This window comes from Oryzias latipes, chromosome 8 (assembly GCF_002234675.1).
Source record: "Oryzias latipes chromosome 8, ASM223467v1".
Lineage (NCBI taxonomy): Eukaryota > Metazoa > Chordata > Actinopteri > Beloniformes > Adrianichthyidae > Oryzias > Oryzias latipes.
Window position 1 is genome coordinate 19865153 of NC_019866.2, and position 25912 is coordinate 19891064.

At 40.1% G+C, this 25912-nt stretch overlaps 3 protein-coding genes across 3 annotated transcripts in view; 1 reads left to right on the forward strand and 2 right to left on the reverse strand.

Annotated features, from left to right (window-relative positions):
- The first annotated feature begins 3166 nt into the window (after positions 1-3166).
- On the forward strand, positions 3167-6330 carry kdelr3 (KDEL endoplasmic reticulum protein retention receptor 3). The gene is made up of 5 exons (XM_004071797.4): positions 3167-3596; positions 3975-4075; positions 5123-5281; positions 5370-5622; positions 5728-6330. The coding sequence occupies exons 1-5, from the start codon at positions 3506-3508 to the stop codon at positions 5769-5771; spliced, it is 648 nt and encodes a 215-aa protein (XP_004071845.1). The 5' UTR covers positions 3167-3505; the 3' UTR covers positions 5772-6330.
- A 210-nt stretch (positions 6331-6540) lies between these two features.
- Positions 6541-8185, reverse strand: LOC101172583 (GTPase IMAP family member 7-like). The gene is made up of 2 exons (XM_011478699.3): positions 7920-8185; positions 6541-7726 (listed from the first exon to the last, which is right to left on the reverse strand). The coding sequence occupies exons 1-2, from the start codon at positions 7948-7950 to the stop codon at positions 6735-6737; spliced, it is 1023 nt and encodes a 340-aa protein (XP_011477001.2). The 5' UTR covers positions 7951-8185; the 3' UTR covers positions 6541-6734.
- A 4869-nt stretch (positions 8186-13054) lies between these two features.
- The window catches only part of LOC105354628 (ankyrin repeat and fibronectin type-III domain-containing protein 1), a 31024-nt gene continuing 18166 nt past the window's right edge, over positions 13055-25912 (reverse strand). Inside the window, exons 5-19 of the mRNA XM_011478512.3 lie at positions 24434-24547; positions 23493-23590; positions 23203-23293; positions 21768-21875; positions 21488-21587; positions 20898-21027; positions 20651-20770; positions 18960-19066; positions 17049-17163; positions 16764-16930; positions 16273-16450; positions 15979-16141; positions 15414-15580; positions 15088-15286; positions 13055-14075 (exon numbers count right to left, since the gene is read on the reverse strand). Coding sequence (XP_011476814.1) covers positions 13447-14075; positions 15088-15286; positions 15414-15580; positions 15979-16141; positions 16273-16450; positions 16764-16930; positions 17049-17163; positions 18960-19066; positions 20651-20770; positions 20898-21027; positions 21488-21587; positions 21768-21875; positions 23203-23293; positions 23493-23590; positions 24434-24547 — 2486 coding nt within the window. The 3' untranslated portion in view covers positions 13055-13446. The remainder of the gene's footprint in view (positions 14076-15087; positions 15287-15413; positions 15581-15978; positions 16142-16272; positions 16451-16763; positions 16931-17048; positions 17164-18959; positions 19067-20650; positions 20771-20897; positions 21028-21487; positions 21588-21767; positions 21876-23202; positions 23294-23492; positions 23591-24433; positions 24548-25912) is intronic.

Genomic DNA, 25912 nt, shown 5'->3' on the forward strand with positions numbered 1-25912 from the left:
TGGTCATTTGCTGGAAACCCAAGCTATATGAGACACCCTGTGTCAGTTGTGGGGAGGAAAAGCAGCCCAGACCATAACCAAACCTCCTCCGTTTTTATCAGCTGAACAGTCTTCTTTTCACAGTTTTTCTCATTTTTGTGTAACATATATGCAGTTTTATGCTAAGAAAGAACACAACAGATGCGTTGAGGATGGTTCTGGAAAAATTCACAGACGGTCAGAAGGACGTGCATTGTGTCTTTGTAGATCTAGAGAAAGTCAATGACAGAATGGATACAGAGAGGAGATGTGGTTTGGATAAGGAAGTCATGAGTGACAGAGAAGTAGTTGCTGCAGGACATGGTGGAGGAAGATAGTGGTGAGGCATACTGTAGTTGTGACAGAGTGGTTTAAGGTGGAGGTGGGACTTTGAGCTTCTTCTTGTTTGCTATGGTGATGGGCAGACTGGCAAATAAAGTTAGACAGGAATCTCTGGATCGTGATGTCTGCAGATGACATTGTGATCTGTAGTAAGAACAGGGTGCAGGTGGAGGAACATTTAGAAGTGGAGGCTTGCTATGGAAAGGTGAGTGATGTAGGTGCAGAAAACAGTGAGGTTGCTAGGAGCAGAGATGAATGAAAAGGTGGAGAACTTTAGGAATAGGGTCAGCAGTCCGGAGAGACAGAGGGTGGGAAAGAGATGAGGAGATGTCTGTAAGCAGGTTGGAACAGAAGAAGGAAGGTGTTTCAGGTGTGATGTGTGACCAAAGACAAGAAGAAGGAAGGAAAGGTGTAGAACACTGTGGTGAGAGCAGCCATGTTGTTGGTTCAGAAGCTGGAGGCAGATGTTAAGCTTCACTTTGGGAGTGACCAGGATGGATAGGATCAGGAATGAATCCATCAGAGGAACAGATCATGGTAGATGTTTGGGAGACCAAACATCAAAGAGCAGGTTTATGGATGTAATGAAGAAGGAAATAAGGTTGGCATGAGTGAGGAGGAGACAAAGGAGAAGGGTAGGTAGAGTCAGATGATTAATTGTGGCGAGCCCTGAAGGGCAGCAAGAAATGTAGATTTGATGTGTCCAAAAGCTGCAGTTTTTAAACGAAAATGAACAGCAAAGTTTTTATTCTACATTGTGTCAAATTTCAAGGTCTCTCAGTTGCTTTTAGGAATTTCTTTCTAATCTCCTGAGAAAACTGTCCTTCTCTTTCTGTTGTCAGTTTGGTTCACAGCATGTCATCAGACAGAACTGTCACTATTGTCACCCCTTAAAAATGTAGACTGGCTGAAAGATTTTGGGATACCTGAAATGTGAAAATAAAAACATCTGTACTGCACACATAGCCTGGGATTGCTGACTTAAAACTAATACACAATTTATGGCATGAAAAGTATACATCACAAATTTACTGTTGCAGATTAATTTATCTTTAAATACAGCTGTTCTTGATTTTATGTTCTGACTTTCACCACCTGCTTCTTTTGCATAATTAGGCACATCAGCAGTGATTCCCAAATGATTTCGCTCTTTCTCCAAATAGAGCAAATGAACTTCGATTCAAACTCAGCAGTTAATCCAACATAAACTTTGACAATAAAGAAGAGTAATTGAAAAATCATCAGACACAGACAAAGAAAATAGTACTTGTGATTCATAGGATTTATGTGAGCCTTTCCAGGATGAAGTGAATTATTTAAAAAAGAAAAGCATTCCTATAGAACATTCACACATAGATGCTTCTGCATCAAACTTTTCCAGCATCTGAGGAGAAGCTGAGCACATAGACAAACTCTCCAGACTGTGTATTAATACCCTCTAATCAGGCCTGAATGTCAGATTAAGCTTCATAACCTTTTCCTCAGCTCACACTCACAGCATCCAAAGGATGTCCTCTATCCTCAACAGCACAGGTGTTCTGCTCTCAGTCTGCTACTCAACCTTTGGTCCAATGTTGGAGCAAAAGTTTAACTAACAAAAAAAAAAATGTAGTCTCTTCTTCTTGTGTGTTACTTTGTTATTTATTTACCTGTTTTCTTAGGAAGAACTTTTAGATTTTAGATGACACTGATAATGAATATACCAAAAAAAAACTCTGTAAAAATTAGTTAAACTAAAATGAAATCCAGTAATTAAAAATTGCTCATAGGTTTAAATCATTTGATTCAAAGGAATCATGCCATAATTGTGAAGAGGTTATAAAGACCTATTCCAATTCCAGTTTTTAATGTGTTCCTTATTGCGTTTTTTGGATGAAAGAGAACATTTACATAGATCCTTTAGCTCAAAATCACATTTCTGAGTATTTTATAAATTATATTGTGAATTAGGACCAGATGAAAAAAAATGCATTAAAAAAAGATTCTAGTTGTGATGTACAGCTGGGTGGGTCACAAGGTCACAAGCTCCCTGCTCCACTCTGCAACGGAAAGGGAGAAGCATACTAGTTTTCCCTGCTGCTCAAAAAAGGACACAGTTTTTTGAATCATCCATCCATCCATCCATTTATTAACCTTTTATTAACCTCCGGGTTGCTGGAGTCTGACCCAGCATCTCTTGGGCAGCGACAGGGTACTCCTTGGACAGGTTACCAGGCTGCCCCAGGGCACACAATCACTCCCACACACACTCACACATTCACACCTAGGAACCCTTTCTGGTTAAACTCAGCATAATCATAAACAAAAGACGATTAAAGGAATCCTTTTACAATCGCTCAAACGATAATTGGAGTGGGTCTTTGAGAGTTATGGACGTCCACAAATTGTACAGAAGAAAAAAGACACAGAAAGTCAATGGGTGACAGAATGGGTGAATACAAGGAAAAGGTTGTGATGCTAAATCCACACATTTCCTGTTGTCTGTCTCCTCCTACTGCTAAACCAAAGACTTTACATGTCCCAAATGCCCTGCAGCTACGTCTTCCGGGGTGTCAAGGGTCACTCCTAAACTCAGTAATCAATCTTTCTCCTAACCTTCAAAATAAAAGCATAGCTTCTTTCAAAGTCGAATTTTCCCCTTAAAGTATGTGTTTATCAGATTATTGTCAAAACCCATGACAATATTTGAGGTATGAACTACTTTCATTGCATTAGACTCTCAAAAGAAGTCTGCAAATCGACTTTAATCAACGGGTAAATCTGAAACTACAACCGGAAGTAGAGTTGTTGTGTCACGATCTCGCTAACTCTTGCTAACTTGACAGCCACGTCACCTCCTCCGTGAGCCTCCGTTTGGGACCGCTATGCAGGAATAGATGAGTTTATGCGTGAATTTCTGCAGAAGTTTCATTCGTTTGAAGGCGCACCCCTAGCTACTCCCAGCAGCTACATCCGTTTCGCGATGCCGTTGAGTTTTGGTGCATTGTAGAAACCTCAAACAAACTAAGCTCCAGCTCGTTCGTTCGTTGTTTGGCTTTTTTATTTCCTTGGCTGGTCAAGAATTGGGAAGTCTGTGAAGAAGGCCCGTGGAGGTTGTTTTTTTTAAGTTAATTTATTTTTGAGACGAAATACATAAAACAGCAGCATGAATGTTTTTCGTCTTGCGGGTGACGTGTCCCATTTGGTGGCTATTATCATCCTGTTACTGAAGATATGGAGGTCCAGGTCCTGCGCTGGTAAGCTAACACACACACACACACACAGGGTCCAAACTTTAGCAGCTCTGTCTTTGCAGGAGACTCACTAAATATACATATACACAGTAATATGCATGCAATATCTAAACCCTGCAAAGCTCAGCAATAGGGGAAGCACAGACAGAGGAGTGTTTGTTGTTGACTTGTGGTTTATTTACATTGTGATCCGTTTTCATAAGTGAGAGCTACGTGGCAGTGCAGAAGGGTGCAATAGCCACCTCACCATTCCTGTTCAACTTTAATCACTTTCTATATTTGCTTTGAAATGATCATGAACATTTGTTTTGCCATCAGGCTGCATCTGCACAAGCATTGATCCATCCCCGTGTGTTTTTTTTGTTTTTTTTTCCCCTGCAGGTATCTCTGGGAAGTCACAGGTGCTGTTTGCCATTGTATTTACCACCCGATATCTTGATCTGTTTACGATCTTCATTTCCCCCTACAATACAATCATGAAGGTACGAAGATCTGCCACTCATGGTTTCACAAATCTACAGCATGTTGATTGAAAACGCCTTTTAAATGCTCGCTAATCGACCAAAACACACAAGCTGTCTTGAAAATAGGAACCAGTTGGTTGAATTTGTGCTGACGGATCTCTAACCCACTAACCTAGACAACAAGCTCACCAGCTGTATGGGAAATGCAATTTTAATGTGACCTAGCTAAAGATAAGGGGATTTGCTTCTACTTTTGCATTTATTGCAGTGAAATGAGCTTTAATTTCTATGTCTCAAAAGATCTGAAAATAATTCTCACACAAATTCCCATATTTGGTAGATCCTTACATTTGTTTTGTGCTTAAGTCCCACTCTGATCATCTTTTGATTGACTGTAAAGCCGTTCCCAGTGGTCTTTTAACAGTAATTTTTGCCTTTTTTTTTTTAGCCAAAATCAAAAAACCTGTGGCTTTCTAGGACATCGTTTCTGCAGAGCGGCAGTAGTTTTCATTAAAAATTCACTCTTCCCATCACCTATCTGTTTACATGCTGTGTTTACAAGCTTACAGTTCCTCAGACACCCGACCTAACATTACAGGTGCAGCAAAAATGGCGAGTAATATTGCAGCTATCCAGGCGTATGGTTGAGATCCAGATGTGAGGTCAGACGAGGAAAACAAAGAGGCTTTGTCAATTCAGAATTGACAAATTCAGAATTTGTCATCAAGTCCAGATGACAGCCCCTAAACCTACTACTGTGATGCGTCACAAATACAATCTTTTTCAAACAGTATTTTTTCGTCTGCTCCTAATTCACAACAATTTAAATAAAGAAATACTCAGAAATCCAATTTTAAGCTTAATTACCGTTACATATGTTTTCCATAATGAAAAAAGAACATGTTAAAAACACAATTTTCATCAGAGTGAATCTTTAACGACTATTTGGTTTGAAATCCAACCCAAAATCCTTATGTTCACTCCAGTTATTCCAGTTCTCAACAGGATTGAGTATCAATGCAAATACTGCCTTGGAAGTCTCATCTTGATCTTTGTTTTCTCTAGGTGGTGTTTCTGGCTTTGTCCTATGCCACAGTCTACCTGATTTATGTGCGCTTCAAGAACACCTTCAATTCAGAGAACGACTCTTTCCGGCTGGAGTTCCTGTTGGTGCCAGTCATCGGGCTGTCCTTCCTGGAGAATTACGCTTTCACCCCGCTTGAGGTAACAAGGCAGAAAAGCCAAGACCTTTCATCTATTCCGATTGAAGTTTCCATTTCATTTACGTGCGTCTTCTTTTGATTTTCCCCAGATCTTGTGGACCTTCTCCATCTTCCTGGAGTCAGTCGCCATAATGCCACAGCTCTTTATGATCACTAAGACCGGAGAGGCGGAGTCTATCACCACACACTATCTGTTCTTCCTGGGCCTCTATAGAGCGCTCTACATAGCTAACTGGGTGTGGCGTTACCACACCGAGGGCTTCTTTGACCAGATCGCTGTGGTGTCCGGCGTGGTGCAGACCATTTTCTACATCGACTTCTTCTATCTTTATGTCACAAAGGGTGAGTGTCGTTGATAAAAGATGCCACGTTTGTATTTGTGAATTTTTTAAGACTTCTCCACGATGCACGATGTTTTTTTCACGTAAAGCATCTGTCTGTCCACAGTGCTCCGAGGAAGAGGAAAGATGACGCTGCCGATGCCAGTTTAAGCCCCTCGTCTGTATCGTAGCCCCACCTGTGCCTGCCTCCGTTCAGGACCTGAGCTCTTTAGAACTCACAAACGGACTGAAGATCACTCATTCGGATCGGTACTGAATGTGAGGCGTTAACAGCGTTTACTCTAAGTTCCGTGTGCATTTTTAATTTGTTCATCAGACGTAATTGCAAACATGTCACACATGCACAAAAAGTAACTGCGTGGAAAATGTGTTTCTGTGGCTCCATGGGAGGACTTTAAATTGGTTTTTATTGACAGCTTTGAACTGTACAAACCCACCTGAAGTCAGCTTCTGAGTTCTGCACTCCGGTCCATCGCTCAAATCCACTGTTTTCCCTTAAAAAAAGGGATCAGGGTGCATCTCTCAGAGGTTACTGCCTCACAATCCTAACAAATATTACACTTTGGGAACATGTCTTCTCATCATTTTCTATCATCCCCCAAAAAACAAGTGTATTGGATGCAATAACTTCTGTCCTTTTTGCCAAGTGTTTGTATTTTTTCATCTTCTTTTGTGTTGTTTGTGGGATTAAAGAAAAGGGCTAAATATCTTTCCAATTTATAGAGCCAAAGTTTGTGTGTTTTAGTTTATTCTATTGGTCATGGTATCTTCACTTAATTGTTTTTTTTCGGGTCAATAGGGATTAGAAACTAGCATTACGGGAAGCTCTTCAAGACACAAATGTGTTCATTGCAGTAACTCAAATTGCACTCCTTTATTATAACATAAAATGCCTGAAATTTAACTTTTTTTCGTTCTGTTTTTTTTTTTCTGGGATCTGAAGCAGATTCATCTTCGTGCAAATCTCGCACACAAGTCTGTTGTATTTTCACAGCATTCTCTTTAAAGTGCTGATGTACAGATTTGTAGACTCTGTGTTAAAACTAAATAAAAAAAACTGTCAAGTTATTTTTTTCTTCCACATGTGTTGTGAAGTTTGTTCTCTGGAAGGTATCAGTGCAAAAAGGTTTTTTTGTGCTTTACTATCACTTTACTTCCTTCTCTCACTGCTCCTCCCACCACCTTGGCTGCAGACTTGATGGAAAGCGGGGATGCAGCCAGAGCTGCTGCCTTCTCCATCACCTTCACCTTCTTTCCCGCCTTTCCTTTGTCCTTCCCTGTTAACCCCGCCCCCTCCGCAGCACCTCTTCCTAGCGCGGACACCAGCTCACACCAGAAGAGCCGCTCCTCTCTCTTCCTAGCCTCCTCTTCCTCTTTTTTCCTCTTCTCATAGTCTGCGTCGTGCTCATCTGTTTTTGGAGATGACGCCACTCTGTGTCGTCCTCCCAGGATTTTCACCTGTGCATCCTTTAAGGTCCTCTCAGCTTCATTAAACATCTCAATGTTGTAGAAACCTTCAGTCTCCGCCACAACTTTGTCTATCTTCTTCAAAAGCTTAGTGACTTGAGAGGCATCCATTGTCTCACTATTATCAAAGATGTGGTACCCTCCATAGCAGCTGTTCACAAACTCCTGGAGCTCCTGACTCTCCTCCAGGAAGTCCTCAATACTTTTTCCCTGCAGATGGTCCCCCCAAGTGAACAGCACAACGGTGAACCTGAAGACTTCCGGCCCAAACCTGGACTTTATCCATTCAAAGGTCTCTATTTCCTGCTGAGTAAACCTTCCAACCTGCAGAGTCACCAAGAAGACGTGAGGTCCTGGAGGGTACAGGGAGACGCACAGGCCCACCTCTGACATCACTTCTTCAGGAGACAGGTGAGTGTGGAGGAACCCAGGGGTGTCGATGACGGACACAGTTCGCCCACCTGCTTCCCCAGTCTGTCTTCTGCACCTCAAGGTGATGGAGCGAGGAGAAGCCTCCACCCAGAATGCAGATCTGCCCAGGATGGTGTTCCCTGAAGAGCTTCTGCCCGTGCCTGTCCTGCCCAGTAGAATGATCCTCAGTGGTTCAGCATCTTCTGTGAATGCTGATGCTTCACTGACTGTACGAAACATTCAGAAAGGGTGCATTTATGTCAAAGCTTTACAACTATTTCACCAACTAAACAGATTTTCAAAAGAAACGCTCAAATTCCGAATTAAGTGTGTTTGTGTTTTTATATTTTAGCACAATTCTTTCAGTGCATTTAAGAATGGATGATTATTTCATAGCTGAAAAGCTGCTGCGTAACATACCTTCAGGTGACTCAGCAGTTACAGAGGACATCCTGTTAGAAAAAAAAACTCTGACTTATGTTGATTTTTGATTTTCAGGTGGAGGAAACTCCGTCTATGAATTCTATATGTTCAGATATGCCTCTGTGCGTTAAAATGATTGCAAATCTAGCAAAGCTCAGAGCGCATGAATGCGCAGCTGCTGTCCAAGGAGCCACACTGCATGGATGACGCACCTTATAAAGCCGTTAAAAAAATTAATTAAAAAGAAATGCGACAAAAAATAACATAAAAAAACCCTAAGAGAAATGTTTTATGATGGATAAATTGTTACATATTTTTTAGATTATTTAACATCGTTGTTGTGGTCTTGTAGTTTATAACATTGACCACTAGAGGTCAGTAAAGTCTGCGAGACGCAAATCAGTACCGGTACTTGTAATTTTTCTGTCTTAGTTCGTTGGCTTTTATAATGAACGGTTGTGAGTTACATATGTATGTTTAACATTTGGAAAATGTTTTATTTAATTTCATTGAAATTACGTAATTGATAATTAAAAGGTATTAAAAAAAGGCTGCTGGGCTTTCCAAAAATGGAAACATGACTCTATGTTCTCGCAAATCTCTTTCCCCGTTTAATTTTTTCAGAACACTGTTATTTTTGTATATATTCTTTCAAAAATGTTAATTTGTTAATTACTGTCTGTACATACTTGTGCCAAACTCCATGCTACTGTGACAAGGAAATTTCCCATTCGTAGGATTAATAAACAAATCTAATCTAATCTAATCTAATCTAATCTAATCTAATAACTATGAAATACAATTGTTTTTCTATAAAGGGCAGTTTTTCAAAAAAGTTCCCCCATCACTAAAATTTCATTTACACTCTAAATATATTTTTTAAATCAAATAAGATCAGGAATATGTGTTATCTTTTTAAGTAATCATTGACCAATGCATTTAATTGTTTAAACCAAATGCTCTGAAAACTTGGAACTCCAGCAGTCTGGCATTTTCTTCACCTGATTGTGATCAACTGTCTCTGAAGCAGCAACCACAAATGTCAATGATTCCTAATTTCTGGTTGATGAAAGTTCTTTAGCTGCATGGATCAATATAACATTGATTTTTTTGTAAGAGGTGAAATTTAACTGTAAAACATTAAATTGCTTCTTAAAAATAAATCTTTGAAGTTTTTTTGTTTGTTCTATCTTCTCTGCATGAAACAGTTCTGTTGTTGGGCTGCAAGTCAACAATCAAGCCAACATTAACTAAATCAGATGTTTTTGTACACAGTAAAACTAGTTTTGTAGTGGATTTTTTGTACATAGTTGTTGAGCATACTGGAGAATCTGAAATGTAATGTTGCTTTAAACGTTAGACTTTTTTTCAGTTCCTTCAAGAAGACAGAAGAGTTCATTATCAGCTGTGGCGGTTTTCAGTTGCTTCTTGATTTTTTTATTTCTCTTGTTGAGCTTCTGAAACAAGAAAATTGTTTCTTTTTGTTTTTTATTCTAAGCTCTAAAGTCACAAGAAACATTATTGTAGGATAAAAGATGTGTCTGCATTCCTTGAAGCTGAATGCTCTGCTCTTGCTCTGGATGTCTCTTTTTATTACCGTGTCCTTCTGGGGACCAAGCTTGTCCTTGGGCTCCAGGATCTCTTCTCTGTGTCTTTTCTCCTCTGTCACTGCTGTGATTTCTTCTTAAAGCTTTCTTGGAATGGAAATCTCCTTTGTAACTGTGCAGTCTTTTTCGCTTTCTCATCTCACTCCATCTGGAAGCCAGATTTATTTCTTGTTGCATTTCACAAAGTTTCTCCTGAACACTTTCCCAGAATGCTTTGGAGGTCAGATTGTTCAGTTTGACCCTCCTGTGTTTGACTTTCTTCTTTGGCCCTGTGAAAACCTTTCTTTCTGAAAGAGCAGCTGTTCCAGCTGAGAAATGATCTCTCCCTCAGTTCTTTGACTTTGGCTGTTTGGACCGCCTGCTGGGACTCCTGTAAGTCAGTGTGATGAGGCTCTGAAGAGAAACTGTTTTCTCCAAAGACACGGATGGTGACCACAGAGCTGATCTTCTTATTTATGATCTTTTTCTCTTCAATTGAAGCAAAATGTAAATTGTTTTATATAATTGTAATTTTCTTTCTTCCTCCACAATTCAACAGTTATTCTGCTGAAGTAACCCTTGTGCTATCCTAGGCACTTTAACATTGGGAGTTGGGTCATCTTCAATGATTTGTGATCTTCACTGGTGTCCATGGATTACATAATATCTTTCCACCTTTATCCACCTTTGTCAAGGTAGGGAGAACACGTCAATGTAGGGTGGGGTCATCTAAGATAGCACAAGGGCTAAGACGCTTAAAATTCACACACAAAATATATTTTTGTAACAAACAACAGTAAAAATATGTTCATATATCAGGCATGTAACGATTCATTTAAATTATGATTTGTTTCATTTCATAATTTGTGGATGACAGAAGGATTTACAGTCAGTTCATTTTGAACGATCCGATTCGCTGACCTAAAATGGATCCAGAACATCTTTAGCCAAAAATTCAACCAGTGTGACTCAGAGATAAATACCTGGATACTGAACAGTGTTGTTGTTTCTCTTTCGGCTTGGTAAAAATTTACAGATTCCTTGTATTTCTTTCAAGATAATCAAGTGTAAATTGAATATGTCTACAAACAAAGAAATAAACAAGAATTAATGACAAATGCATTTACACTTTAGTTTAATATAGTTTAGCCCACTGTTGTTTTTCCACATCAAAATAATGTAAACAGAACATTATTAGAACATTCTACCCCACTGTATGGTTACATGTCTTTATTCAAAGTGTTTCCACACTTTGTTTATGGGTATCCTGTCGGCTGCGGTGATGGTCGGGCATACGGCGCTGGGGGTCGATCGGCTGGGGGGGGGGAGGTTACTGCGTGGCGGCGGGGGGTGGGGGGGTAACCAGATGATTTTGAGTATGTGTGCGTGAGTGCATGGGTGGGACGGACCTCGGGGCTGGCTCGCTGGGACCCTCTGGGGCTTTCCCTCCCCATCACAGAGAGGAGTGCACTAGAGGGTTGGGGAGGGGGGCTCAGATATTATGGCGGGGGAGGGGGGGGAGGGGGGGTTGTAGTGTGTAGGGTTATGGGGGGTGGCTGTGGGTGCGTGGCGATCTCTGGGTTGCTCAGGTCGCGTGCCGGGGCTGGCTTGCGGAGACGGGGCGCCGGTCGGGTGGTGGGCGGCTCATGGGTTCTGAGGGCCCTGGCTTCGTCCTTGGCCCTTGTCTCGGTGTCCGGCGCCCGGTGGCCCCCATGGCTGCCGCCTGGTACGGCTAAGCGCTCCTGTCCTGTGCCCTGGGGGCCGGACGCCGGGTTCGCGTATGCCTCTGGGCGTTGGGGGGCCCCTGTAGGGGGGCGTTCTCTGCCCCTAGCTGGTTGGGTGGGCGGTCCCCCCCCCCCCCCCCCGGTCTGCCTGGGTCCGGATGCTGGGGGGGCTCCTGGCCTGGGGGGCTCTCCTCCCCTCTCCTGGTCTGGCTGGTCTGGCTGGGTAGGATCTGGCTCCCTTTATGAACACACGGTTCACGTCGGCAGCATGCATGTATCTCCACCCCCACGTGCACGTGCACACTGCCCCCTGTCTGCTTCATCCCTCCTCCTAGCCCACAGTGTATTGATGGACAGATATTTTCCGCTCATCTTCGTGCCAGATTTTCACCTTTGATGTAATATTTGTCTTTCCAGCAGATCTGGTATAATTGTTACAGCTTAAAATAATAACTTATCCAAATCAGTGCTTGTGTCCCCCACCTTTTCACCTTTCTTCCTTTTACTCCCCCCCACACACACACATTCTTTCCCTCTCCCTCCCCACACACACTAAATATAACGAATAAATAAAAAAAATACAACAAAAAGGGGTTAATGCAACTCTGGCTTCTAAAGTTCTATAACCTCTTTTTGTGATAGTAAAACCTCTCCAACGCAAAAGGCTTTCAGCTCTAATCTGTTTGCTCAGTTGTTGGACAGAACAAGTTAGAAGAGACGGAAGAAGAAAAAAAGAGGAAAAAAAAGTGTTTCCACACCTTGGACTGGAATAATGGCTTGATAATGTTTTGCAGCATCACATGTGTGTTGTCCGCTTCGATGGACTTGTGCATTTTTACATTACAGTAAAATACATGTACTGTGTCTCAATCCAAATGTTTTTTTAATCCAAAATCAATTATAATAGACTTTTTTCATGTTGAAATGATTTTAAAATGGTATAGGTCAATTTGATAAACAACTCACCTCTGACAAGTCAATCTGGTTGAGGAATCTGGTTGATTCATCAATTATTCGATTAGTCATTTTACCCCTATTACATCCAAATTCCAAAAAAAGTAAAAAGAGCTGCATTTGGCCTCCAAACAATCAAACTCTAAAAATCTGTCACCAAAATAAAACAAAACAAAACACAAAAATCTAAGAAATCTGCAGCGTTAGCGAAAATGTTTAACATTATGTTTTACAAGCTAAAAAAAAATAAAGTAATTATTTCACACAATGTGAAGCTACTGTAAACTATATCAATTGTGTTTTGGCAACAAAACTGAACATTCAGTGTAGTTTACATTTTGAGTTTTGTTTTTTAAATTATAGAATGTTGAGCTTTGGCCTTTTGTAGTGGTTGTGTAAACCTGTCTCAGACTGGGAACCTCTCCAGGGTGTACCCCACCTTTGCCTAACAGTCATAAGGTCAGGCTCCCATAAATCTGAAAGGGATTCAGAAGATGAATGGATTTTGAACCATTTTGCTCTTCTTATTTTCATTTTTGTCTGTCAACATGCCTCTTTTTGTACTAATGCCCTCAGAAAAAAAGACTAAGCTTTCATATTTTCAGATATTTTGGGCATTGCTGTAAAATATTCCTGCATCTCTGAAGCTCCCTCCTTCAGAATTTTCTCTGCGGACCCTTTGAGATGTACGAGTCCCCCAGGGAGCATGACGATTCAGAGCAGGGGGATGAAGCAAACGTCTAAACAGAGTGAAGTTTTCTTGCAGCATCCACATTTTATCCATGAAGCCTGACTGTTGCTGACAGCTAATCAAACCGACACAGGTGCACCAGTCATCATCCTTTAGTAACTCACATATAGACCAGACTGAAAAATGAACTTTTATTAGATAGAAATGGGATTTTGATGAGTTTGTTACAGCACAAGGAAGCAGCAAAGGGACTCTTTGCAGTAGTGAGCAGATTTTTAAGCAACCGTATCTACTTTAGCTTATCTTCATCTTAAAAGACCTAGTTAGCTGCATTATATAAAAACCAACAACAAATAAACACAGATATGTGCAAAACTAGTCGTTTCCCCTCATTTCATAATATATTTGTCTGTAAGGATGTCTTAGGGCTGCACCTAGTTGTCATTCGATTTTCAACTTTTCACTCCATGAAGAAAAGAAACACATGAGTTAAGTAGGGTTTAATTAACCATGCCCTGCAGATGATTTAAACCAGAAAAAGTTGAGTCATGCAGGCATTTAAGTTAACATCATGATGAACTGTTTGAAGGTTTGTCCCACTCCACCTGGTTCCTCGTTAGAAATGTTCCTTTACTTGGAGCTTGTGTCTCTGCAGCCTCTGGAGGAAAGTCCGCGCTCCGATATGATGTTTCATTTTTAGAGGCGGTTATCACTTCTTTCTCCTGCAACACTGTACTCTCGGAGCAGGTCTCACTCAAACTGGAGTCGCTGCTCAGGCCTCCCTCCTGATCATTCAAGTCTGAACCCCCAAAGTTAAAGGAGGTGCTGTTTTCCCCAATCCCCAGACCAAAACTCTCCAACACATCCATCACAGATGGGGTAGATGAGGCATTGTCTTCATCCTTGATGAGGCTCAGAGCAGGTAAAATGTCCACCAACTCTGCCATCTCCATGGGCTGAAGGACGTCAGTGATGCTGGAGGGAAAGCTGCTGCTGTAAGACCCCTGCATGTCCAGAAGGGAGTATCCAGTTTCCAGCTGCGGGACAGCAGCAAGCTCCAAACCCGACTCTGTGTCTACTGGGTAACCTCCCTTTACAACCCCTTCCATCAGCACCAGAGCAGCATCCCCAGGAACAGCTGGGATTCCTGCCTCAGAGGCTGTGCCATTGTGGCGTGGAGGCCCACCGTAGGATGTATCTACAACAAGAAACAGAAGGTTAAAGGTGGAAAAAGGACTTTGAGCATTTTCTGTCAGAAAACCTTTGTGATCATTTCTCAGAACAATTTGCATGGCCCTAAAACTTTCTTCTGCTTCCTTGCAACAGCAGTTTTCACTTGTAAAATGCATCAGAAAAGCGATGGAGCTCAAAGCTAATGATTTCTGAGAAATAAGTTTAAGGACCAAAATTTAGAGATTAAAATGACCAAACTTTTAAATCAATGTAATTTTGTGCTTTTGTTTTTTATTTCTGTTCTTCATATGCTCAATTTAAAATATTTATTTCAATTGCTCTTTTTTATTGTAAAGCACTTTGGCACCCTGATGGCTTGCTTCCTTCCTTCCTTCCTTCCTTCCTTCCTTCCTTCCTTCCTTCCTTCCTTCCTTCCTTCCTTCCTTCCTTCCTTCCTTCCTTCCTTCCTTCCTTCCTTCCTTCCTTCCTTCCTTCCTCTTCCTTCCTTCCTTCCTTCCTTCCTTCCTTAGCAAATTGTGTTATTAATAACTGATCATCAACTTAGCTAAGCAGGGAATTCTATTGCAATATTTGAACCCAGAAAACAAGGGTTAACTGCAGCTTCATGTTTGAACTTTTATGACAGAAACCACCATCTATACCGTCATTACATACAAGTTTGGCAAGTGGATACTGAAAGACCAATGTCGAAAAAGACAGATTATAAGTTGAATTTGGTTCCCTAAAACATGGGAGTCAAACTTTTGTCTTTATGATGCCAATTTGGCATAATCATAATTCCCTCTACTACCAACTTCATGCATCTTTGTTTTTAATTTTAAATCTAAAATCTTAATTTTAAAAAGTTGTTTTTTAAAAAGTTGTTTACAATTCATTTGAATTATTTTGAAGTCCCACTCTGAGTTTTGCTAATAAGAGCAAACCTTGGTGACTGTAAAGGCAAACAGTGAGCAGAACATATCGGTGGATGATTTATGCTGTAAAAATGTGTACCTACACATGTACGGTTACTCTACCTGTGATGGATCTTTGAGCTTGGATCCGACGAGGCCACGTCAGCCGGGATGTCAAACTCTCTTCCTCACCTTCAGGACAGGGTGGGGGGTCACCTCCCATCACCAGACCAAGGGGCACGGCCCCCACCCACTGCTTGGACCGGACACACTGCAGACAGTCCATTATCCAGCGGGCATCCCTCCACACCACTTCTAGACGCTAAAGAACCGAGAATAATAGAAAAGCGTGTCAACTCAGATCAAACATCCTCTTTGATTACTAGTTTTCTACAAGTTCTTTTGAAATAAGTATTCTTTTTCCCTAATAGTTTTGAAAGTGTATTTACTTGGGAAAGATCTGTGACATTGTTCAGCCGCTCTCGAGCTTCCTGCACTTCCTTGGTGTCCAGCGCCTCCCGCAGGGCCTGCTGAGCCAGGTGAGAGTCCAGCTCCAGCCTCACCCAGGCCTGGCAGTACTGGCTGAGGAAATCCCGCTCGTAGGTCCAGAAGTGAACTGGTTATTGAGTCAGACAAGGAATCGGTACATCAAATCCCCAGAACTCATGAATACTCTTTAATTGCACAGTCAGTGTCCAATTTAAAAAATAAAAATAAAACTCCTTGGATTAAAAAATGGATCAGTGTTGCAATAAACACATCAAAGGAGCTTCTCTGCTGTTTCCCCGTTTGCTTTGTAGAACTTATTCATCAAAATGGTTAAGATGTGATACTTTGATTTCATTTGATGTTTTTAAAACTAATTATTTTTATTTGTGATGTGAGGAGATGGCTTTTCCTTTTTCCCCTGTAATAATGACTTTCATACACAAAAAGAGATATTTTAGCTGTCTTTGAGGTTCAGAGGAGCCCCACAGAGGAGCCAAACAGGGTGTAATTACATTCCCCCCTTACCCAGCTCAAAGATCTGAAGAGGCATGGTGAGACCGGGCTCCTTGGTCCCCACTAGAGGCCAATAACTTGAACTGAAGTCCTCACTGGGAGGCAGGAGCAGTAGCATGGACAACTTTTCATCAAACTGCAGCAGCTCCCGGGTGTAGACGCCATACTGATACGCCTGCCGGCAAGACAGCATGGAGAAATGTGCAGAGCTTTACAAACATGGAGGAATATTTCTTTCTAGTGAAGGTGCTCAGGTTTTATTGCACAGCGATGTGCCCAGAGGCGTCACGTCTCGGCTCTCTTTACCCTGTAGAGGGGGATGTTGAGCTTTGTCAGGAGAAGTGTGACGGCTGATCTCAGACACCTGACAAAGTCCATCAGAGCGCCGTTCTCCGCAAAGCTCTCCTCTTCATCGCTCAACAGGTTCTGAACGCCACCGCTCTGTGCTGTGTAAACATGACTCTGGAGCCACTCCCACTCCTCTCTGTCACACAGGGAATGGAAAAGCACAAGCATCAGCCTAGCGTATCCCACATTCATCCAGGAGTGGGGGGTTTTTGAGCAGAGGTAGAGCAGACGGCTTCTGATCAGAAGGTTGGAGGTTCACTTCCCACTTTACCCATTTGTCAAAATGTCCTTGAACAGGACACCCCAACTGTGTGTGAATGTGTGTGTGCAAAAAGTGCTTTGGACAGTAATTAAGGTATATAATTTTACACCATTTATCTAACAAGTATCACATTTTGATTATAATTTGATCCTACTTTAGGAATCACTAAAGTGCTTTACTTTGTTACCTGGTCACGTGGGCGTTGTGTCTGACCCGTGTGTGGCAGAGTAGATTAGGTATCCTCTGAGGCACCAGCACTCTGATCTGCTCTACTGAGCTGCACAGCTTCAAGATGCCCACATACAGACCAGGAGGAGCCCACTGGATGCTGTGTCTGTGGAAGGACAGTTTCTCCTGTGGAGCACACAGAAAAATTGCAATATCTAGGTCTTAAAAGTGTTAAAGTTCTTGCATATTTTCGTATCTATGGGTTCAAGACAAGCAACAAGATGGGTTTGTGAATGTTTGTCACCTTGAGCTGCTCACACAGCATGTCAATGGCTGTGGGCTCGGGCAGCAGAGGAGTTCTGCTGCGGTTCTTTTCCAGTTGAGACAGAGGCGTCCAATGAAGGGGGGGGTTAGGGGCACTAAAGCAAAAAATACTGTCACTCAGTCATTTAGCAACCCCACAATGTCATCCATGTGTGATTTCAAAGAACAGACACATCGACTGATTAATTAACAAGCAGGGAAGTGTGGCAGGAGGGGGGAATATTAAATCTGGGGGATTTTATTCATAATTTATGGGGCATGACAAAAAAACAACTGACTAATCAGCTTGTGAAACTCTAGACAAGTGAGTGAGTGAAAATTTAAAATGTTTTCATATAAAATTTAACGCCAAGACAAAGTGAATCCATGTACCAACATTTGCAAAACCACACAGGTCTTTCTGACAAGTTTCAAGAGGGATAAAGTGACAGAACTGGCACTCAGACGTTCCAGGAAACGTCATTCCAGTCGGAAGTTTGGCTGTTCCATTTTACAGGAAAGTGGAAGTGTTGAGAATATACAACCACTCCGCCACAAAGCAGACCGCACAACGTCACAGAGAGGAATCAGCTGCTCAGTCAAAACCCATTCGAAACTGAAGTTTTCAAGCTTCCCTGCAGCATGAACAATACATGTGTGTCCATGATGCCATGGTTCCTTCATAGATGCCAAAAAAACAGTGAAAACATGAGGAAAACTTTCATGAAACATTGATTTGTTGAAAGGCAGAAAGCCTTATGTGCAGGGTTTTTAACCTTTATTCAAGTCTAAGACTTTCAAAAGACTTTTAAGTTCACATTTTACCGTTTCAGCACAGCAATGCAGATTTGTTAAATAAGATTCGTTTTCTCATAAAAAATGAATGTTTTTGTCATTTAAAATACAAAATTTGCATTAGAAGTGAGATAAGCATTTAACAAAAGAATCTATTACTAAGGCATTTATTTAAGTTTCTACTTTAACTTTTCAGCCTGTATAAAACCCCAGAGAGTTTGAGCTAAACATCCTTCTTTGTATATTTGCAATTTGAATCTAAATGTAAAAATCTTGGTTGCTTTGTCTGATAGTAAAACCTTCATCTTTCTTCCAGAGGCCATCTGAACTTCTGATGTCAGGAAATCTGTGATTGTCCAGTTAGGCCACCGGGGACCGCTACACCGATACTGGGTTTAGTTTGTGAGCACCTCCACTGTGCTATTTAGAAAGACCACAACTTCTTGTTTTTATGAAGATAATCCAGAAGTGTGTTTTTAGTTGACATCAAAAGGTTATTTGTACCACACAGAAGGTGACAGACGGAAAAAAAAACATTTTAAGTTATATGGACTAACACATGGAATAGTCTGTACAAAGAAACTGTAAATACAAAAACAATTGCCGCCTTTCAAAGTCTTATTAAAAATGAAATGCTAAGAAAATATTATATATATAATGTAGAATTACGTATCCAGCAAATTGTGTTTATAAAACTTTAAGTTGATGATTCAATACATATAAAAAATATAATTTGCATAGAAGTTAGTGGGAAATCGCTCTCCTCTGAAACCAGCCTGCCTTTGCGAGTGTTGCATTGTTGTTTACAGCAATCAATGTGTACACAGACCTTGTTTGTCTGTTGTTCTGTGCATAGAGATAACAATGTGTCACACCTATAAACAGTATAACAAATAAAGAGCATCAAAAAATAAAAAAATACTTTACATCAGCAGGGCACCAAAGAGATTGGTGGAAGAGTTGCAGGAGGAGACAACATGTTTACAACAAATATGAGCAATTTGAGTTAATGGAATGAATTATTTGCTACTCCATTTCTTTTTTAAAGGATGGGGTTTTCTCTCTGGGTATTCAAAATGTCTACAAAACACTACTGTGACACATCAGTGTTTCTCACCTGGGAGGATTTGGAAATCCCTTTAGAGTCACTAGTAGTATGTTGCCCTGTCTGTCTTTTAGTGGTTCGTAGTACAACTGACCCAGGTCCATCGTTCCAAGCGAACTCTGACAGCAGAACAAGAATAGATAAAAGAATTAATACTTATTTAATCCCCACAATGAGAAACTGATGTGCTAAAATCAGATTTAAACCTGATTAAGATAAAAATAAAACAGTAGCTGTAGGAGAAATGACAAAAAGAAAAGGATAAAAATAAACTACAACATAACTGCTTAGCAACAGGTCAAAAAAGAATAAATACTGTGACTTAAATCTTACCAACCATAGGGGGAAAGAAACACAAGATATTCAGAAGAGCTCAATGAAAAAAATTATGTTCTTTACAAAAATTGTGCAATGGACGGCCCTCAAAGAGCAACTAATCTCATAGGTAGAACAACAAATAAATAAACCTGAAGACTCAGTGTTTTCATCTTTGACACCCTAACAGCACTCCCAGCTAAACAGAGCTTACACTTTTCTAATTATGAATATCTTAAAGTCCCACTCCAATCATCTTTTGATCTATTTTAAAAGTGTTCCCAGGGGTCTTTTAATTATGATTCTGACATATTTAGGCCAAATAAAAAAAATCTGTGTTTTTTCTAGGACATAGTTTCTGCAGAGCAGCAGGAGTTCATCAGAAATTTTTCTCCAAGTTGTGGTGCAGAATAAACCTGCCTTCATTTCCCATCATCCCTTTGTTTATACTCTCTCCCACTAGCTTACAGCTCCTCACACCCCCAACCTAACATTAGCTGTGCAACAAAAATGGCGAGCAATATCGGACAGTTTTGAGATGGATGCCAGCTCAGATGAGGAAAACAAAAATGTTCATGGATCCTTCCGTCTGCAAGTGGATGCATCAGAAATGAGCGGAGCAGGGAGACTTTGGCCCGCCCGTTTCACTTTCTAAATCACAAATGAAACCTTTTTCAAATGGCATTTTTTCATCTGCTCCTGATCCAAAACGATTTTAATAAAGAAATAATCAGTCACACAGTTTTAATCTCAAATTATTTTAAGTATGTGCTTCATAATGAGAAAAAAAAACTACAAGAAAAGGTTAAAAACACCCCAAAACACAATTTTCCTCAAGTGGGTCTTAATAACTAAAATTGAGTAAAAAAGGAAATTTAAAACACTGTTCTAAAGCAGTACCACCTTTATTTTCCAAGAAGATACATCTTGATAGGATTTATATCAGTCAAAACATCTGTATTTGCTCAATTTTTAATTTCTTCTTTCTAAAATCAATAACCAATTCTTTGATTTTTTTTCCAATAAAGTATTAATAAGGCAGAAAAAAGCTGGACGCCCTATTTAAAAAACAGGCTTATTGTCACAACAAAGACCCACAAGAGAAGTGTCAACTGAGAATTTCTGTAAAACAAAAGATAATTCAACATGTTTGCATGTGAATATAGAAAATGAAAATAGAAATAAAAGGTTAACAGGTCAGACAAATATAGCTTTAGAATCCCAATAATAAGCCACATCAATGCATAAACTCAGAGTAAACAGGCTGATTAAGTCAGACAAATGGAAAATATGTTGGTGGAGTGGAAAGGATGTAAAGAGGTCATTTAAATAACAATTACAACATTCTGAAGCTATTTATCATGGACATAAGCAAGTTAGCTTCCTACCTGCAACTGAGAAACAGCTTTTAAAATGTTGTGCCTGTTTTGAAGAAGGGAGGATGGAGATGAGTGAGCGGTGGAGAGAGCCTGCTGGAGCCAGGGCACCTGCTGCCACGCACAGGACAACTGCAAGAGTTCATCAAGTTGGAGTTCAGCATCCATTCTCACTTGCGGTGACTGACACATGCAACACTTCAAAATAGGTCACCAGCAGGGTATTTGGAGAATCAGCATGTCTCAACTGACAATTCACCTTAGCAAACCAAAGGAAGTCTTGAGTGATGGAGGTGGAGCAGCACTGGATCTCCACCAGCGGGATCTGATCTTCAGCTGTCACCAAGACGCTGTCTTTGTGGTAGAATACAGTCGCCAGGTATACACCCCTGAAGAGATCAATGTCAGTCACACGTAACTGAGATGAAAATTTGTACGAATTTGACAGATTTTCTCTCAGAATAGTCTATATGATCCCTCCCAAAGAGCATTTTAACTCGGTAACAAGGTACCAAAATGCTGTGCTTAAGTTGACGTTTCCACTGTTTCTTCAAAAGGTGTTTGTCATTGTCAGAGCATCTGATAAATAGCTGCAGGAAGAAGCATTTCCTAGCCACTTGCCGTTTGCAATGGTACACTGATTTCAGCAATCATCTTCCTCGAAAATGTCTCCACATTCATCTCGAAGAAGCAGCAACTCTTATGTGACTAATGTTCTATTCAAAACTGATACCAAAAAGCCAGGGTTCTGGCGTGTACTTTGTTGTGTTCGCTGCTACATTTGCGTCACATTTAATGTTCTTTTTCTCGATAACCTCAAGGAGAACAGGAAAGACAGATGAGAGCTACCTTTGTAGAAGACGAACAAACTTGGTGGCAGAATGGAACAGCTGTTTGATGCCTCGTGAAACTGACAGCCGCTTGCCGGGACTCTGGGGCTTTGAGGTCTCTGTGGAATAGAAGAGAGGAGGATCAGCCTAGATTGAACAAAAAAAAATCTCTTTATCTGGCTAAATGCACTCACTATTCAAACTCTATGAAATTGTTGAAGTGGTTTTAGCTGCTTTAGAAACAAACCCTGGATGTATATTTGCAGAACTGTAGCAACACATGTACGATCTTTTGTTACCCATGCAATATCCTCTGTACTGTGATTCTCTGGCATCTTCCAACAACTTTCTCACGAGGCCCTCGTGGTTCCTGAACTGTGACTTCACACCAACACACTCTCTCCAGCCTGCACAGGCAAAAAGAGTCACAAATCCTCACTTTAATGCATATAAATAAATCAATTTAAAAAAAATTGCACTGTTTTTTGCTGTGTGAGTTGATAAAAAAGATTATCCACAAACGTAATGTTGTAGAAAATAAAGAAAAATGTTGGTTTGAAAGTACTATAATTTATTCTTTAGAACTAACATGACAATAAATGTTTTGGTGCAAATGATGGTATTTCCAAATAATGAAATAAAATGCCAATAAACTCTATATGCTTCTGGAGAAACATTATGTAAAAAATAAAATTGATAAACAAAGCTAAATACACTGAATTAAAAATAGTAATCTCCTAAAGAAATAAAAACTACAGTGAAAAACAAGTTGATGTAGCTTTTTACTACTCTAAGAAAAAAAATGTTCTTCAAACTAAATGCTTGTTGTTTGATTTTTTTTTCAGGAAAAACAAAAAAAACAGGGATGCTGTGGTACAGAGGTAGAGCGGTCCACCTCAACTAAAGGATTGCAGAGCCGCCATCAGTGTGTAAATCTGTGTGTAAAGCGCTTTGGGCCTTAAAGCAATGTCGGTGTATAAGGATGTTTTTGCGAAGAAGAAAAAAGAGCGACACCAACTGCCGATCACTATGTTCTTCTCCCGAACAAACACACCTGCAGCTGCACCGTGGGCTTTAAAAGAAGGAAAATCTGCAGAGCGGCGTCAGGATGCAGCGGCTCAGTATGAATTTAGAGCAGTTAAATACACCTGAGTCACTATTTGTCCGACTGTACTTTGTATTTTTTCATAATCATCATTTTATATTTTCTCCCGTTTAATCCAATTACGCGGGTCGCGGTGGGCGGGGCTAATCTCCGTGATTTGACGCCTTCTGTTCACATTGATGATTAAAATTATTATTTGACAGTACAGAACAGAAGTTATTTGTTAAAAAACGTTTCTAAAGTACTTTGATTTGTGAAACAAATGCTTGAGCCTATAAAATGGTTTGTTCTTTCTTTTCAATGTATAATAGAGTATTTAATTGTATCATAATTGTAAAAAAAATAGAGGTTTCTACTTCACGGTTTTTGACTATCACAGGCTCTTTCTGGAACGTAACCCCCGCGAAAAACAAGGGTTTACTGTATACCTATTAATATGCCAGCCGTTTGCTCTTAAATCGTAGGATAATGACATTATAATTGAATCAAACCCACATATTCACCAATGCATCATCATGAACTTTTCACATCTGTTTGAATTTGAAGTCTGTATGGATCCACTTCTTGGATTCACATCCAGCTCAAGTTTAGTAGTTTGGATAAAATGTTTTGCATGTGAAAATACTCACTAGAAGGGGCAGCGCTGACTGGAGTAGAGCACTGAGGTGGACCCCATCCTTTTACATTGTAGGCACTCACTCTTACAAAGTAATGCACTCCCTGAATTGTAAAAAGCACAAGACTAGCAAATTAGCAGCATGTATTAAAGCCATTTCCAGGACAAAGGACTCAAACATTGTTTTCATTAATAATTCATTTACTTAAGCAAAACTGTTCAAATGTTTTCTCTAATTTAAATTAATCTAACACAAATTTGTGTGTAAATCTGGCAACTGCATATGAGTGCTGCACGACTTACTGCTGTCAATCCCTTGATAATGTAAGAAGGATATTTAGTCTCTGTGATTTGGGCTGAGCCGAGGATGCGTTTGAAACAAGACGACGTGCTCCATTCCACTGTGAACAAAAACAACTCCAGTGAGAAATGTCTACCTTGCTCACTCAAAGCACCAATAACACTGACCTATCAATATTAATTTATCATGTGTATAAATAAAAATATTTTCTATTTTGTCTTACAGCCCCTTATTGGACTTCTTTGTCATTTTGGCATCACTTAAAGTTCCACTCCGATCATCTTTTGATCTTACAATCACGCCGTTCAAAATTTAAAATACCTGTGTCGTGTTTTAGGACATAGTTTCTGCAGAGTGGCAGGAGTTCATTAAAAATTTGCATCTAAATTGTGTGCGGCACTGATGTCACAGAGTAAGCCTGTCTTCCATTCCCATCATCTCTCTGTGTACACTCTCTCATGCTAGCTTACAGTCCCTTACATCCCCGTCCTAACTTTATGCTGCAACAAAAATGGCATTCATCCTGCTTACATCTTGGCTTAATATTGGTTCATCACAGACCTATGATGGACAGTGACTCCAACTAAGCATTTTTCAACTCATTATGTGAAGTTACTTGTTGACCAAACTAAGGTGAAACTGGCCTGGGAGAACAAGAATTGATCTGTTTTGGGTAAAGATGTAGATTTTCAATAAACGGGACTAAAGTTGCAATTGAGCTAGAAAAATAAAAGATTTGTCATTGATGTTCTATGTTTTTTGTTGTTAAAGAATTAATTTTAAAATATGTGCACAGCTGTTTGAGATTTGTCAATGAAGATTCCTTTTTCATTTTTGAGTATTAGTATTAAAAAATTTGAATACGATGTCCTTAAAGATCTTTTCAATAATTAATTAATACACAAAGTAAAAAAGTAATCTTTCTGATTTTTTCCCCTCTTACCTCTGTATTGAGTAATCAGTCCTGGGGTGTTTTCTTCTGGCTCCTTGATCATCACATATAGAGAGGATGTGCTGGTTACCAGTATAGACACTTGACTGGGGGGACTGGGAAGCTCTGGAATGATTCCGGAATAAAATGAAAACCAAATACGGACAGGGTAAATAATTCAAACTCTTAACTGTGCAGGATAATATTAATTCTGTACTAAATTATATATACAGGAGATGCAATGTGACAGATTTGTGCAGCATTCTATTCAAATAAAAACACAAGATCTACTCCCAATAGCCTAATTTTTAACTAAATGGAACAAACGTAAAGTAAAATTTGCGATTACTTAAAGAAATCAATCAATCTGACCAATATTCTTTTGAGAACATAGTTATTTTGGCTTCCAGCCCAACAACAGATGCTAATAAGTTTCCTGGCACTGTTCCTGGGAACTGTTCATCATCAGAGCTTTAACACAAACCCAAAGATCCAGTTTAGGGATCAAATGGAACTGTGTTCTGCCTCCCGAGTCTAGACAAAAGGAGCGGTGTAAGCTCAAGATTAACTGTGACCTGGAATTAAACCCTTCCCTTAAAGTCAAATACTTCACTATTTTACATTTCAAGCAGCTTTCTTTTTCTCAAGCGATGTGAAATAAAAGTATACTAAACTTCAAAACCACCACAGGAACACTTTAGGCCTTGTTGCCCTATCACTGTGAAGAAGAGCTGGCAGTATCTTAAAGAGAAATTAATTAAGGCCAAGGGAGAGACATTTAAGGAGAACAGAGGACGGAAAGCATCAAAGCTTCCCAAACATTTCCTTCTCTTAAATCTACCGGTATCAAGGTGTTAGCAGCTAAAGAGGGAACAGGGCATGGGAGGAATCAGGCAGGCTGACGACAAGGCAGTCTGTTGAATTTAGATGAGTCGAAGGAGCCTGCAAGGAGATTTACCTTAAAAAAAAGTTCAGACAAAAAAGGAGTAAAACTAAAATGTAAGCCTCAGTACTTGATCACGGCAGACTTGTCAGCAAAAAATGGATGGCTTTGTGGAAGAGAACTGGAGAAAATGTTCAACTACTTCAATCTCAGTTGGAAGTTTTCTTTTTAAAGCGTGCTATATTTATCGACTAATCATGTTACCCCTGGTTACTGACACAGCAATAAAAAAAATAGTCCTCTCGAATCGTGAGGCTCCAATACAGTTTGTCTAATATGCTCAGTCCTTACGGCTGAGCAGGAGTCTTCATTGGGATTCTTTTTCACCTTTTAATATAGACTGCGGTGTGCTTTTAGGGAAGAAGATTGAGTGAAGTCAGGTGCATGTTCAGACAGAAAAGCTGGTGAACATTAAAGATAATTCCCCCCACTGCAGTAAAAGCATCAAAAGGGCTTCAAAACTGTTACAACTCTTAAGTGTAATGTGGTGTATTTAATTTTGCAGGCCAACTTAAAAGTATTTTTGAAAACTTTTCATGCATTTATTG